Here is a 17,412-nt window from a genome sequence, read left to right on the forward strand (position 1 = left end):
GGGCACTGGTGTTAATTATTCATACTTAATTACCTCTTACTCTGACGAGGCTCGCCAGGCCCAGCGTGCAACGAGCTAAAGGACGTCTGGGACTGTATGCAGCAGAAAAACACTCACTAATACCAACATTCCAGAGTATTACAGACTCATGTTTTACGATAGTCAGTCATGTCCTCCTTCTTTTTCAAGAAAACCTTCGTATTTAACTGAACATGCTAATAAATGCACATACATTCGACCTGTTCATACACCCTGAATAGTCAGATAACATAAGTGAGTCAGCCTGGGTCCACTCCAACTCGTGATGTCTTGACGGATGAATGAAAGAACAGAGGAAGAAAATTGAAGAGGGGGTGTGGAGAAGGCGTGGCGGGGGATTGAAGTTCGGGGCTAAAGATGGGCAGACGCCCACACAAAGACATACAGACACACACACACACACACACACACACACACACACACACACGTGCGCACCAAGCTGCCTTGGGAGCGATTTTAATGACCTCCGTCACAAAAAGTGTCTGTCACTGATCTGAGCGAGAGGAGCCGAGAGGGGAGACACACATACACACCCAGCTGCACAACTGTCTCACCGTTTCACACACAGCAAACACACAAAAACCACTGAACGGCTAACACGGGAAACATCGCACACACACGCACACACACAGTCAGACACACACACACACCGGTCGGGATCACAGAGAGAGAGACATGGGAACAAGCCAGACACTCCACCACCTTGGAGAGCCCCTGACGGCTTAAATGGTATGTAATTTATACACAGTGATGTTACACACATACACACACGGATTTCCCAACATGCTTGAGGTCAGCTCCATGCAGTGCCTATTCACCCAAGCTCAGGGATTATCATGACCGCTAAAAAATTGATCACAGATCAAAAAGGGGGGAAAAAAAAGAAGAAATCAGGAGCCCCGTCAAATATATCTATTATACATTATTGTGGGGTGACTTTAACTATTAATGATTCTCCACAACAGCGTAATTAATGAGCTGAGAAACTAATAGTTGGCCCTACTGGGAAAACAAAATTAGGCCCTGACTGCCTTTCTTGCCTGCCTCGGACCCAGGGACCCACATCATATCATGAATATCAGGTTGGGGGGGTGTAGGCCTTCCCACCACACTCACATAGACACACACAGACACACACACACACACACACACACACATATGCACAGATTCTTTGTCTCTAATTAAACAAGGTGATTTGCATTCATGTAACACAGATTAATATAGAAAGGGGGAGGGGGACAGGGGAGGAGGACAGTGCATGCCTGTGTATTGGGGGAGAAGATGAAGGTTTGACTGAGGTGGAGAGATGTTAATGGGTTGGATGCTTTGGAAATTGAGCTTATGATAAGAAAAGAAATCATATGATCCTGTAACTTTAGAAGGTTAGACACATGTCAAAATGGGAAGAAATAAGCAAGACAGCCCAAGTTTACTGCTCAAAAAGAGAAGTTTGTAATTAGTCCCATCATTAAAACTCTGCAGTAATTGAATTTCTTTTCAGAAAAACTTCCAGTGTCTGTTTCAAACTTAAAGTCACTGTTAGTGGTTTTCTGTGGTGCCAAGAAACGCAGTGTTTTTGATGCCTGTGATTAGCAAGTTGATGACAACCACCTACAGAGATTCATCAACAGAAAATACAAGAAATACAAGAAAAAAAAGAGAATAATGCTGCACGCAAAGTTTGATTGGCAGGAGCTGTTTGGAAAGTGCAGTGATGAGCACTTAGATTGAAACAAAGGCAGAAGCCAAAAGAAAAATGAAACTGAAAACTGTGAACTGAAAAAAAACACAAGAAAGATCTGAAAAGAAATTGAATACATGAAGAGGAAGCGTCACCAGGAACTTCTTTTTATCCATTCAAACTTTATTCTGTTAGTGTGAAAAGAATCTGAGCAGAGGATATTGTGGGTTAGCAGTGAGGTTTTGGGGCTAAAGCCACTCTAAAAGAGGAAGATGCTGTCTTACGCTCCCCTTTCTTAATATCTGTGAGCCCATTCGCACAAATACACAAACTTGGGCTCATACCATCCATAAATTCCTGGACTGACCCAACCAAAACCTTGTTCTTCATCCCCCAAATGTATCCAGTGAAGCCCTGTACATCTCAAACATGTACCAACACAGAAGACAACTACACACACACACACACATACACACTGCATCTTTATAGCACACACAACTGCTCTACACGCAGCCTCTAACACACTCAGACACATCACACCCACTCACATACACACACACACACACACACACACACACAGACACAGACACACAGACACACAGACACACACACACACACACACACACACACACACACACACACACAGCCCTCAGTGCTTATATCCTCTGATTTATGGTTGTTTAATATACAGGAATATTAAGCGTGCGTAGGTGAGGATCCCTGTCGGCTGCCGGCATATTAATGGGTCCCGCGGAGCCTTGCTGACACCCTGTTTGTCATGTCGGGGCCCTAGCCCCTGCTCTGGATGCGCCCTATCCCATGCACACACATGAATACCTATGATACCTATGCATAAGTAATGGGACAGCTCCCTGGCTTCCAGCGCAGGTACTTGGAGGCTGATGGAAGACAAATCAGAGCGAGAAAGATGGAGACAGGGAGGAAATAAAAAGTGGAAGGAGAAGAGATGCAGAAAAGAATATATAAACACTCAGCTCGCGGTGCTAATTTCAGCAGAATGGAAATTTGCATTTGTTGTAATTAATAAATTGGATGGTGGATTAATTGTGAGTAAAATGGGTTAAAAATGCTTTAAGAAGGCTGTAAGAGTCTTTTCTAATGTTGTGAGTGCAACAAGTCCAAAAAAAGTTCCTACATTTTCCTGCCTGGTTTAAAACGAAACTGTTCTTCTGGCTAAAGACACACAATATTATCCAAACAGTTGAGTAAATTAATCAGCGTTTTATTAGTGGAAGACAAAAATTGTATATTGTTCTTTGTGTCTGTTGTGTCATCATCTTTATTTTTCAGCAGCTATTTTTAGGACCTTATGTGCCTTCTGTTTCCTTTAATAGCACACAGTGGAGCCAAAGTGTATTCAAACTCACACCATAACAAATACCACTGCTATGCTCCATCTTTTAGATGATACGCTGGTGAAGGAAATATTAGGCAGCTCAGTGAAGCATATGATGCAAGGCAACTATTAGCGAGCAGAAAAGAAAACCATGCCAGTGGGAGCTGTTCAGATACGGCACGCTTCATCAGCTTTAGTGAATGACGTTCTAATGGATGAAATCTTTTTTTCCTTTTCCTCAATGAGTCAACGCTGGCAGAGGCGCTGTGTAACATACTGAGGATCGAGTGCTTTCTGCAGCACGGTGGCATATGTGTGTTTGACTGGTTAAATGAGTCAATGTGCGCATGTGTGAGTGTTGCTTCTTTTCCTTTGAAAATGCGTGACACAATGAACCGCCTTCCCCTGAAAGTGACTGATAAATTAACATCTTTTTAAAGGCAAAAATCTATTTCACTTTTGCAATTTTTTAATAAAACACAAATTTGATTGAGAAATGTTAGCAACTGCTGTTATGTAGTTAAGTAATTTCAGCATAAAATGTGTTATTTGTCAGTTTGAACCTGTGCTTATTTTTCTGAGCCTCTGCTTGGCTGCTCCTCACTTTTACAGGAAAATAGGTTTTCATTTTCGAAACCATTTTGAATGTGAGCACACTGGGTCAGAGGTAAATCATTTATCCTGTGGCAGTAGCAGGCAGAGGATAATATGATATGCTGCTGCTGCGTTTAACTTCTTTGTGCTACGTCTGGCAGCGTTGAGGTTTCGCAGTTTTTTGCTTTGTTATCAGGTCAAGATACTGCGACTGATCTCATCGTGCGGGGAGAAGGTGACAAACATGTCACAACACCGTTTGTGCCACTCTCCTGTGTGCTTATCTGCCATTTCACCTCATTTCTCTGCCTTCTTTCAGCTTTGAAACCAAACCAAAATCCCCCACACATAAAGCCACACAGAGACTTCTTTTCCTGCTGCCTCCCTCACAGCAAACTGAAAAGTCCGCACAGACTGTCTCATTGGCTGGCACACTTACCAACAAACAAGACGGACATTGAACAACACCAGAAAGGCAAACGCAAACACACCAAAAATACAGGGGAAAAAAAATTACAGTTAAAGCCAACTTTCAAGTTTTCCTCACATTTGCTTGCCACCTGATATACTGAAATCACATATTGCTGCAAGCTGCTGTTTAATGGAATGAAAAGAGTGCACTAACAAAGCGCATGACCCCAAACCTCCTTTTTCTCTTTTGCCGTTATTGTACACACTTTTTCGTTTTTAGATAAAATGACAGCTTCTCCCTCTTGCCTGTGGCCTTCTGAACACCTTTTTTGGGCTTCTCATGAATATATGTATGTGTTTACCAGGAAGAGCTGTATGTGTGTGTGTGTGTGTGTGTGTGCGTGCATAGTGTGTGTGTGGTGAGGGGTGTCAGCCTTTCTGGATGGGAGGTCTTTACTGGTTGTGGCAGGAGTCGCCCACTGGAGCTTCTGGCCCCTGACAGAGCGCTGCAGGGCCCGTCTTGCCCCCGAGCTGAAAGTTACCGCCAGCAAAACAAATCAAACGCTAGCCCCCCTCCCCACCCGTGTCAGCTTGAAAATGACAGGCCGGGACACTCTGCCCAGCGGCCATTCACAATTAACAGCAATTAATTAAACCGCACATGGCAGGTAAAGGGAGAAGCCTCCGGAAAGATTTTAGTTAGGCTGTCTTTGTTTTACTTTCATCCTCCAAGGGTCGGATTTCTTTAACATATTAACTTTTCTCAGTTGTATGTGATCATTTCTGGGGTCTTGGGACTTTTAATTTGGCCTAAATTACAAATGTATTTTGTCTCGATATTCGACTGAAAGAATTCACAGATTTTATTCGAGGATAACACTATACCGTCGAACCTTTAGCTTTTAAATCCCAACTGAGAGGTGGGCTTCAGGCCTCACTAGTCACTCTAAAATTGGTGATTTTAGAATTAAAACCTGTGAACTAATATGTGGAGCAATTTGGTGAATTAAAATATTATCTTTGAGCAGCAGAAGAATGTTTCTTGCCCTGCCGTCCTGTCACCTCTGAAAAGCCACATTTGAATAAACTTCTGAGCCGTGTTCAAATTAAACAAGGCGCCCTCGAAATGGCCGGCCAAAAGTATCATCATTACCATTCTCGCCCTGCCGCCAAGTCTAATATTTTATCTATTACTTTGTCTGGCGTGTTTAAGTGCACAACGGCTACCAGATACACCCCCAACTCCCCCTGAGCCCATCTCTAATACTAATAAGCAATGCTGCGTTTCAACACATTGGTAGAAATGAAAGGTTTAGATATTACTGAGATGTTCACGGTTAAATCTTTAAATAAATATAACCTTCTGATTTCATACACACAGTTAAAACTCTTTTTTTCTTTGCCTCAATTTGGGACAAATCTATCTACATGCAAATTGATCATGGAAGAATATTTTCACTCTAAGTTTCCAAAAAAAATACACTTAATGCGTAATGATTAGGTCTGTTCAGTTGTGAATTAATGGAAAAAGACTAGTTTCATAAGAACTTTGGTCGAGGTTTTTAAAACACCTCTGTGGAAGTCCAGAAGCAGTCGATCTCCAATTTTAGCTGCTCCATGCTATAATTTTTTCCTCCACAACTTCAGGAACAGTAATTGCAAACAGGCATCATATCTTGAAAAATATATGATGCAGCACACAGATTGCAGTAACACTGCCTGGATGTGCTTTTCCACTCCTGCAGATGTGTACCGTAGGATCCAGATCATATGTTAGTGTAGTGGTGTTTACTATAAAAACCCCAGAATAGACAAGATCGGTGGTAAACTATTCATGGAATCATACAGAAAAAAACATCTCCGTGAGTAAAATATAATTTTTAAAGACTTATGCTGAAAGTGAAGTTCCACCACTGCCTGTAACAGACAGCAGTGGTGGACTGTAACTACAAGAACAATTTATTTAAGCACATGTTTGAGGTACTTTAGCTGAGTGTTTTGTTCTCGTTGGTCCTTATAGTTTATAGTATGAATGTATGTACGTTTTAATCCGCTACATTAACTTCACTGGTGGAGTTACTGGTACTTCGGGGATACGGATTTCACACACAAAAGACATGAATATGTAATAAAATACAAGTACAACATGAAAAGGGTACTTGTGCATTAGTGTCTTAATAGTAAAAATCAAGTGATATAAAATAAATGAACACATGACTCATACATGATGCATTTCTGCATTTTAAGCACCGTTACTTTTGAAACAATAAGTATATTTTGCTAGAAATTCATACTTTTACTTAAATGACATTTTCTAGTGCAATGAAGTGTAAGTATTTTGCTGTATTACTATTTTTACTTGGGCACCTTTGAAAGATCACTGGTTAGTGGGGATATTCAGCACTAATAACATCAATTTACTCTGTTTGAGAACCTTTGAGCAAGGCATTGAAATCACAGTTGATTATGAATGCTACATGTTTGAAAATGAAAACCTTTCCTCCTATAAACAACATCTAATCCCCATTATCCTATTTATGTGTTTTTGATGAATCCCAAACTTTTAACCCCTGCAAATTTAACACATCACCTCTCTGCATTTTTACTCACAATAGCGTCTTTTTAAACTTGTAAATAAATCAAATCACAGCAGCAAAACATCAGCGAAATCTCAGTAATTCTCCCATGAACTAAGCCCCTGAAGTGTAAAAATGCAAACATGTTCCTGTACCTTCTAGCTTCATGCCGACGGTGAGGCACTTTTGGAAGCGGCAGTACGGGCAGCGCTTTCTCTGGGTCTTGTCAATCTGGCAGCTCTGGTTCTCTATACATGTGTAACGCTTGTTGTTCTGGACGGTGCGCTTGAAGAAGCCCTGCGGAGAGAACCAATTAAGACGTCAACCCGCTTGACCCCTGCAATGCGATGGTAATTGGCCCATTCACACTCCCAGACAGATGGAGAGGGTCAGGCTTAATGGATACACACACACACACACACACTGAGCGAAGTTTTGAAAGCTACACTCCAATTGATGTGATGCTTCACGGACGCATACAGATGCAGAATATAAAGCAGAATATGAAGACATAGTTTTTTTTTCATCTTACAAATCAAACACACTTTAGCTTTTCTTAAAAAAAAAAAAAAAAGTCTTTTATAATGATGCTGAAAACTGAGTATTTGAAAATTTCTTGATTAAGGAAACTGTTTCTAAAGTTCTTTTTTTGAACAAAAACATTAATTCTCCATATACCTCTTTTACTCACATTCACCACATTACTCACCTTTTCACTGCATTTTGAAGGGCAGAAATTGTAATTTGGCTCCTGTCAAAATTGCATTACTATTCTCAATATTCTCTGTTCATGTAAAGACTCTTTTCAAGCATCTTTTCAACTCTCTACTTAATTATTGAAAAATGTGAGCACAGGAGTCCATAAAATCCAATAAATTATATCCATAATTCACAGTTCCGGGATTACAGAGATTCATACCTGCAACATGGAATTTATTATCGGCAGCAGCAATGAAAATCAAACGAAGGGAGGATGGTATTAACGTATTCTAGATCCATAACCTAGGAGGAGAATCCTTAAACCTGGTCTTTAAAATAAAATAAAAATAAAAAAGAACGTGCTGCTGTCAATATCTCACCAAACACAAATTTAATTGACAATCTGCATTGCCTGATCTGTCAAAAAGAAAAAACAAAAAAAACACTGCACTCGGTTTTGGATTATCGACTTCTCAGTGCCAAAAAATCCATGCTTCAGAGAGAACTTTCTCTCCAATTTTCCATTTAGCACACGCCGTGTACTATAAATATCTGAACCAAACTGGATTCTAACATGCTTTAAAAAAAATACACACAATATCACATCTGGGGATAAGGTGGACAACATCTTACTGGAAAGCTGTTGTTTGAGTTGCAGTTCAGCACAGAGGTGAACAGACTCATTCTGATGCAGCTGTTTAAAATAACATTTGTATTTCTTTACAGATTTACAAAACTTGGCATACTAGTTAACATGAAATCAAAAATTTTCAAACTAATCTGTAGTTGTAATCTTTAAAGTATCAGAAATGTTTACACGGAAATACACTCTGCACAAAACTGCAGCCAGGAGACGGCTTTTATATGTGCCAAAACCGACCAAAGGAAAAACTGATTTCACTCTATCCCTTTATCTCCTCTGATCTCTGCCTCTTGTACCTCTATTACTTGCTCATGTGCCTTGCATCGCAGCTCACTTTGACATATTTTTCTTCCATTTACCTTCTGCAGATCTTGAGTATATTTTGATATGTCCACTGTGCACCCGGTCTGACCCTTGACCTTCTTACTAGTCGTTTTTATTATTAGTTTTGTGGCATTTTAACATTATTCTACCTTTTCTCTCTCAGCTCATTTCTACCAGAAAGCAGCTGTTGGACCACGTAGCCCGTTCCCGCTCCTTGTTGTTATTCCAACAGGTATGATGTGGTACCATGTTTACTTTATGTGGGCTGCTGTGTATGAACTAAAACTGCCTGTGTGCACGAATAGAGGGGGATGTGTGTGTGCATGTGTATGGGTTTGTATGTACATTTGCAGAGTGCAAATGCGAGTCGAAGTAAGAGGGGAAAGAATCTTTACTGGTGTAATTTGCTGTTTTTCTCTGCACGAGAGTCCGAATGTTCCTCAGCAAAACACCATCAACCAAACCAAATCTCCAGAAATATGAATTTGGCGTTGACCGTGCCCAATCACAGCTGCATTTTAGGGGTTTGAGGACTGACAAGATGAGGATTCTGTCAAAAAAAAAAGCCTCACCAAAACATAATACAAAGTTGGAAAACGTGAATCTCCTGTTCTGTTCTGTGAGCACACAATAACAATTGCTTCATTTTAATAGAAAACTACAAAGAAAATTGCATTTTTTATGCAGTTTAGCTTTGGAGAAACCTCCAGCACACTGGAGATGAATTGCATTACCCTGCTAAATAGCCTATATTCAATGTCAGAATGAACCTGTAACATGCCAACAGACTGGTTTCAGTCCAGCCCTCATGATCACACTTTAATTGAAACAGACTGCCTGCGATTTTAGAGAAAATCAATGACAAGCTTCAGGTAATTATCAATAATATTAATGTTTCAACAAGGATATACAGCACTTTATAAAGGACCTCTTCATCTACATCTTGCATGCACAACACCAGTGTGTTCAACTGCACTGGGAAATGTGTGGATCTGGCTCTTGAACACGAGCCTTGCGTTGAGGCAGGAAAGCAGCAGAGATGCCACTGACGTCTCCCTTCAAGCAAATGTTTAGCATCTCAAGGTCATGATATGGGATAAAATCTATAACATCTGCTTTGAATAATGACCACATAGGCGAGAAATGTGCACTGCCGCATCAATACTGCGAGCTGCAGTTTTAGACTGAATAGTGTTAACACAGAGACATTTGTCTTTGCTTAATTTTGTGCTGACAGAACTAAATAAAAAAACTTGGGAAATGCCTGTTAGCTCTGTGATGAGAAGTGCAGTGGAAAGCAGCAAAAGGGGACAAATACCTTGTTGACTGAGCTCCAATGAAGCTGTTTTGCCTCATTAATAACCTGCGTATGGAAACATTTTGCTAGCAGACAATGCTGCTGAGCTCCTAATGAACTTGTGATGAGAGTTTCACACAGCAGGACGCGAGTCTTGTACAAACATCACTACTGTGTACTTTTGCTTCACGTCCGGTGGTTGCAGAAATTACAAAAAAAAAAAAAAGAAACAGAACCCTTTTGCATGCCTTTGAACTCCTGTTTCTTTTCCAAGCCATTCCACTCTTTTTTTCCTTTTTTTCTTTTTCTATAAAATCCTCTGACACTCACAGGAAGAGTTTGTTAGATCAACTGTCACAACAATATTTGACCCTCGGCCTCTGTGCTGTTAGTTTTCCTGTAACGTTAACGGCGAGGAACTGAAAATTTCGCTCTGCTGCTACACTTGTTGCAAGTCACTCTTGATAAAAGAATGTGGAACTAAATGCTTTGCATGCACAAATGTCCAGAGAGGGCTATGTAGTGAAGTTAAGGAGTTGTGGAGAAGACAATGCTAGTACCACAATGCAGTGGGAAATATTTGAAGTTCTACGGATACCACAGGAAACATAATATCAGGAAACACATTAAATGCACCACTAAACTGACAACACAAACACACTTGCATCACCACAAAGCAGAAGCATCATGCAGACACTAGTTGATGCACCACAGGAGCAAACAATTACATCTATATATAACTAAGACCACACTACCAAAGTCAAGAGGCTATTTCAGTATTTTAAAGCAGATATGCACAGATCACAAGCACACAATTCCACACACTTTTTGTTGTCCCTACTCGTGTATTATTGCAGCAATATTTCCCACCTTGCAGCTCTCGCAGGTCAGCAGTCCATAGTGATACCCAGAAACCTTGTCTCCGCACACGGGGCACATCTCGTCCAGGTCTTCGTCATAGGAGTAGTCCATCATTTTTAACTGGGGTGCTGCGGGACACACACGGACACACACAGAGAAGTCTATTTCAGCGCTGAGGAATCTGTTTCCCAAAAGCCCGCTTTCATCCATTCAGAAGAACCACTGGGAACCACGCGTCGTCAGAGTGAGATTTTTTTTAAGGTTCTCTTCGACTTTTAGAGGTTTCATTTGAGGAGGAATAAAAAAGCTGCTGAATATTTTTGGAGTGAGTTGAAAGGAAGAAACCATTTATTTCTCCCCGTCACTGGTCCTTCTTCTCTTCTCCATTCGTTGCAGACAGGAGCCAAAAATAATAATAATAATATTATATAAATATATAAATATATATATATAAAAGGCGCTCATGAAAGTGAGCCTCATAAATATGCATGCGTCTAAGTCGTGAAATCGCTGGGGGAAATGGAGAGATATTAGACCTAAGGATTGGAGGAGAAAATGTTACCGCCCACAGACAAATGAAGACACACAGAGAAGCCCTTATCTCTGCAGGCGAGGTGAAAAACATCCAAAACCAACTTGAACCAACATTATTTTCTACCCTTCGAAGAATCAGCCGCGATGCTGTAGGCCACATTTGGTTTCTTTTATAATTTTTACTCATGAAAAAGTGGTTGCAACATTATATGTGACGATCTGCATGCAGCAGAAAAAAACCCACATGAAATTATAAAAGTACTAAAGTTTTGCTCAGTTTTTGACTGAGGAGTAAATGATGGAGAATTTACAAATTATAGCGATTTAAGAATAGATTTAGAAATGCTTGAAATTGCACACGTTCTCACTACTTTTTTAAAAATCACATTTATGGCTTCATATTCGAAACGATTGGCGTATTTTGGAGGTTCGCTCGTCGCCCTGCGCTTTTGAAATCCTTGCATCAGAATGTGTGTGTGTGTGTGTGTGTGTGTGTGAGAGCGCTGACATTTACAACAGTTACAAAAGCATTTATGGTTCTAATCATAAAAAAGCAGCCAGGATTAAAACAGGAAAATCTCAGTGGATGTGGCTGTAAAAGTGGAAATATTTGGTCAACTATAGACGCCTTCCATTGGCCTTCTTGTGTTACTGCTCCACTTTTAAATCCACTCATCTGCTCGCAGAGACCTTTTTAATTAGACCTGATTTCGAGTTTGTTAACGCCGTTTGCTCTGCTGGGATCCGCTGCTGCTGCGTATTCCAGCTGGAGCAACAAGTTTCACCAAGCTGCTGGCTTATTTCTTTCTTTCTTTCCACAGAAGCTCAAAGCTCACATCCATTTCCGAGCTTTCCTTTGCTGTAAAGCGCAAAAAAGGAGATGATTTTCTGGGGCCTAGTTTGCACCACGAACGAAAGCTGCAGATTTGGGCACATTTGAATAAAGAAAAAAGACGTTATCGAGGCTTTGGTTTGCAATTATGGAGTAGACACAATCGTGCCAAATTGATAATAATTTAGCACCGTAACGAAGCTTGTGAGGAAAATTTGGAATTTTTCAAGTATTTTCCAGCTTAGATTGATCTCATCTCCACGTTGCTGCTGCGTTTTATTACGCCAGCACTGAGTTTCACATATTAAGGAAGTCTGGACTGCAAAAGTGACCTTTTTTTTGAACGCAAAGATATGCGTAAATTCATTTTAAGTGCGCACCTCCTGCATCCCTGCTCCAGTGACAGTCGCAGGTGCGCATACTCGGTGCGTGTGTGCAGAAAGATGCCAAAATGCACCGGTGTCTCACCTGCTGTCCCCTTTGCTCATGCAATTTCCAAAAAAAAAAAAAAAAAAAAGATTCCAGGAGAATCCCCTCTCGGTCGGAACTACCTTGTTTTAAGCGGTGTGTAAAAGTAGATAACGGGCTCCCTAACAAGCCACTCCTCGACCTGAGTGAGTGTGTGTTATCAACGTCTCATAAACCAGCACCGGGCTAATTGATTGCCCGGTTATATTGCTGTGGAATGACATGCGCCGAAAGAGGGGGGTTACACGAGTTTATCTTGGCAAAAGAGTCCGATCCTCTTAAAAAAAAAAAAAAGCTGCTTAATGTGTCATCTACTTTAAAGGAGGAGATCAAGAAATATGAAACATTTGAATGTGTGCCGGAGGGAATTTGAATAATTATGAATAAAATGAAAATGGCTTCAAATTTGTTCTCAATCAAAGCTGCAATTTTTTTGAAAATCACAAACGTAATTGTGCAAATTTAAGGTCTAAAAGTCCTGGATTTTTAACACCGTCAGTGTGATGTGAAAAAAATTAAACAGAGAATAAACATACACACCACTGCATAATAAAAAGCGATATCTGGTGCTACTTTTAATTTAATTTAACTCGACTTTTTAATTAAATTTAAGGTGACTATTCAGCAAACCGCACATTTGTTACAAACATAAAATATGAATTAGTTTCGATTTGCGCCACAGTTATTTTCTTTTTACAACGTCTACAAAGTGTAAAGTAGACCAGCATTAACAGGCTTTTTAGGTTCAAGTTTACCAGGCTGAGGTCAAATATTTTGGAAGCGACTTAATCAGATCTGTGTTTTTCCTCATCAGTTGGCTGCAACTCCTGCCTTTTCTATTTTTATATTCAGGTAAAATCTGCACATTCTGCTGAGACGAAGTCAGGTGGCTCGCTTTGAAACCACTGAGTTAAAAAAGTCAAATACACAGAACTCCACTGCTCTCTCTCTCGGTTTTTACGCATCAGGCGCCCGCACACTCACAGCATGACTGACAGCTGGGTATAATAATTGTTTGATCGCGGGCCAAACCTGAGAAAAGTGTGTCCGAGTCCAATCTAAATACATACTTTTAAATCATTATAGCAGAGTAAAGGTTAAGAGACAGCACTGGAGAATGTTATTTAAGACCACAGAGGATACATTTTAAAAATAAGGTCTAATATTTCTAATGACCTTCTAGGAATATGTGTGATCATTTGTCATGTCTATCAAAAAAGATTAGCCTAAAGTGACAGTTACTGGTTCAAATTGTGCGCAAAACGCAGCGAGCATGAGCTTGTAGCGAAGTTTTCGTGGGTACGCACTGACTTCCAGCCCCCGATAACGCTGCGTAAAGTGACTGAAGTGACAGCTCAGGAATCTGAAATGTTCCTTTTAAAGAAATTCAAATGAATGACACTTCTTACCTTGCATGTTCCTTGGCATGTGCCCCTGTTCCCCATACGATCGAGAGAGTCCCAGGGATTCAGTCTCGACTTTGGGCAGCATGTCAGCACTGCCGGCCTGAGCTGGAGACTCCGCACCGCTCGGCGGGACACCTGGACGTGATAGGCAGACGTTCGCAAAAAAAAAAAAAAAAAAACACTTCGAAGTGTCCAAAAATGTATTTTACTTCTCTGTCTCTTACTTTATCTCTCTCTCACTCTGTGTCTTCCGATTATCGGACCATGCTCGCAAGATAAAGCCTGATCTAATCGATTTTCTCCAAACGGCCGGGCTGCATAGCCGCCGTGTCGGCTGGTTCAACTTCACTAATTGGATTTTTCTAATTGCATTTGCGCATAAAACAAGGTGAGAAATAACGCAGAGCACAAAAAGAATGATTCCTTCAGCACTTGGGAGCGCGCTGAGTTGAGGGAATCACTCTGTACTTAAAGGAAAGAACCGCTCAGCGTCCGGATTAAAAGACGGTGGTAAGTTTCCTCTTTATCTTTTCCAAAAGTCTTTAAAGCGCGTCACCCGTTAACGTGAGACTGTCAGTGAAACTTTCAGCCTTGAGCAGACAAGCACGCGCCGCCGGGGACGCCCTCTCCTGCGCGTAAAGTCGGATTCGGTGTGTCGGTCGGACTGTCTGGAGATGTGGAGACCTCTCCTCCTCCTCCTCGCGGCTTTGTTTACTCCGCTCTCTCCAATCCGGGGCGCATGCGGTCGTCTGACATCATCTTTCCCCGGTCCAATCAGGCGAACAGACAGGCAAACATCGCCTCAAACCTTCCACTTCCATCTCTGTAAAATCTCAGCTGTTTAATCCCGTTAATGATGGACTTTAAAAGCGGAGGGAAGAACAAGGAAATCAAGAGAGGTGATGCAACTGCATGTGAGAGCAGAGTCCCTCCGAGCGCAGGGAGCGCAAAGCCAAAGCGCAAGGTATGTGGACTGGAGGCAGTTCAACAGGAACGTATTGCAGCACATATGCGCAGCGGTACTCATGCTTGCACAAGCTAAAGTTTTTTGATTCAACTGCTTAGCTTTATAGTTATGTTGCATATAATTTGCCGTGCAATTTAATTAAGGCAATAATCAATTTTGCTTTGTGTTGTCTGCCCTTAGTGCCAATCTAGAGGGTCTACAGCTCAGTAAAAGTTTAACCATGAAATACAATCAAACAAAATACTACAATCTTTCTTTCTTTCTTTCTTTCTTTCACTGCAGGTGAAGGACGCAGTAAATTCTCCATAAGGCCCATGGAAATTACCAAAAATGTAAAACAAGCTGCGCAGCATTTGTAGCTGTTGGGTTTGTTTGTTCGCTTTTGTGTAAAACGTGAGCACCACCGGCCTTAGGCTTAAAACGGCCTTTATTTTCGGATCAAATCGCCCCCTTATGCAATAAATTATACCTGCGCTTCTGAATTATTACCCGTAATTGGCTGAGCAGGGATCAATTAGTGACGTGACGTCAGACTCCAGCTATTTCGCCTGTTCCAAATTAAATACACAAAGACGAAAAATGAAGAATAAGACTGCCACATCCCCGTATATTTCCACCGGGTACAACACAGACAAACACACCTTATTTAACTCTCAGTGCGTTCTTATCAGTGAAGGAGGGGGACACGGAAAAGTCAGCAGACACACCTGAGGGGTCGCAGAGGGCACGCTCCACACACACACACACACACACACACACACACACACACACACACACACACACACACACACACACACACACACACACACACACACACACACACACACACACACACACACACACAGTGGCGCCCAGTAGTTAAAAATAACACGAGGTTCCCTTTTAAAAGGATTGCACAGATGGATATTTTTTGTAAGATAATGATATTATAGCAATGTTGTAGGGAAAACACCAAATAAGGACAATAAAGGAGGCCCAATGAATTTGAAGTAAATTTGATATAAAGGTGAAATATTTAAGAATTCAGTTATCTCTGGAAAGGTAAGAACTTTTTTGACTTTTGGGTGTCAGCCTAATCTGATCAACCTTTATTCAAAGCAGGACAAATACAACCCAGTTATTTAGAAGCTTTCGGAATATGAGTGCAAAACCACAAATGCAACATGACCTGTTGAACTCATCCTTGATTTAGTTTCGATAGCTTTAATTAATGCATGGATGCTTCTGACAAAAATGTCTGTTTTGCATATATACTAGTGTTGATTCTTAGTTATCCAGTAAAAATGGTATCACATTATCACAGGGAGGCTTTTAAAAGTCATTCTAACACACATCCTTTATGTACCATATTTCCCTCTTCCTTCAGATTTGCTCTAACAAATACATATTCAACACTGGCTATGAAACTTTATCACCTAAATCGAATGTAAATGAATGTTTCGGTTCATATAAACAGGCTTACAATATCATCAGCTGCAGCTTTTTAAAATGACAATACAGTCGGCCCACATGAAACAGCCTCACTTGACCCATCAGTATTTATATGCGGAGCTGACCTATTCTTGGTATCACTGAGTTTTCCCCTTTTTCTCTCTTTTTCTTTTCCCAAAAGGCCCTGCCTTTTGGTCTTCTTTTGGACTCATTCATGCACAACATTCTTTTGCCCCCTGCCTAACCTGAACCTAAACTAAAAGTTATAGGCATTTTCTTTTTGTCTGTCACAATTTTTTGTTCATGCATTGTGAGTAATACTACTCTGGGCTGCTATGCATGTGCACACATGCATACAATAAGTTCCTATTGTGTCTGGATATGTTCCACATCACCTTTGTAGAATCAAGACCCAAAGTCTCTTTTCTTTCAGTGAGTCAGAATGGTCACACAAACACAGTGCATGAAATACATTTAACAGTGTATTTTACAATAAATTAAACCAACAAAATGAAAACCAATGAATGAAATGAAAAGCTGCTGTACACTTTAGTTTGAAAGTAAATGAAGTAGTTAATTGTTGAATCAGTGATCACTATCAGTGTGCACACACATACAAACAGGGAGCCTTTTTTACCATCATTTGTTGACCAGCACATCACCCTCAGTGTTGTCAGGGTGCAGGAGGTTCCACCAATCAGCAAAATGCCCTAAATGCCAGGCTGGGATTGGTAGAAACTGGGTGGCTTGCAGGCAGTGCTGGGCGGAGTCAGAGGATGACAGGGAGAGGACAAGTAGGGGAGGTAGGGTGAGAGGGTGAGAGAAGGGGGGATGCAGTTTAGGTTATAAAATGACATAGAGACTGATAAGACCTTCTCTGGCAAGATAGCTCTACTGGAATGATTAACTTGTGTAGAGAGAGAGAGGGAGAGAGATAGTGGGTGATATGGTGAAAAGTAATAAGGAATACAGAGGCACAGAGGAAGTAAAGGAGCATAAAGTCAGGTCAAAAAGTTTGAATATAAAACGTGCAGAAAACAAGGTTTGTTATGTGCAAATACAGCCACAGAAAGTTGACACTTAATTGAAACATGGACTCAAAGAGATGGTGCTTTATTGACACTGAGTCTCTGCAGTTTGCAAGCTGAAGCGGTAAATGCCAAACCAGACGACTAAGTTATGCTGACAGCACAACTCAAACTTTGGACCAGTCTGTAGCCATGTTACACTTTCAGATTTATCTGATTGGCACACAGTGACACACACACACACACACACACACACACACACAC

General features: G+C 40.9%; 1 protein-coding gene across 1 annotated transcript in view; it reads right to left on the reverse strand.

Annotated features, from left to right (window-relative positions):
- nr5a2 (nuclear receptor subfamily 5, group A, member 2) overlaps positions 1–14,562 on the reverse strand; it is a 69,439-nt gene extending 54,877 nt beyond the window's left edge. The window contains exons 1-3 of the mRNA XM_023270638.3: positions 13,726–14,562; positions 10,492–10,610; positions 6,814–6,955 (exon numbers count right to left, since the gene is read on the reverse strand). Of these exons, the coding sequence (XP_023126406.1) occupies positions 6,814–6,955; positions 10,492–10,610; positions 13,726–13,807 (343 nt within the window). The 5' untranslated portion in view covers positions 13,808–14,562. The remainder of the gene's footprint in view (positions 1–6,813; positions 6,956–10,491; positions 10,611–13,725) is intronic.
- Between the last annotated feature and the right edge of the window lie 2,850 nt (positions 14,563–17,412).

Source organism: Amphiprion ocellaris, chromosome 2 (assembly GCF_022539595.1).
Source record: "Amphiprion ocellaris isolate individual 3 ecotype Okinawa chromosome 2, ASM2253959v1, whole genome shotgun sequence".
In the NCBI taxonomy this organism is placed as follows: Eukaryota; Metazoa; Chordata; class Actinopteri; family Pomacentridae; genus Amphiprion; species Amphiprion ocellaris.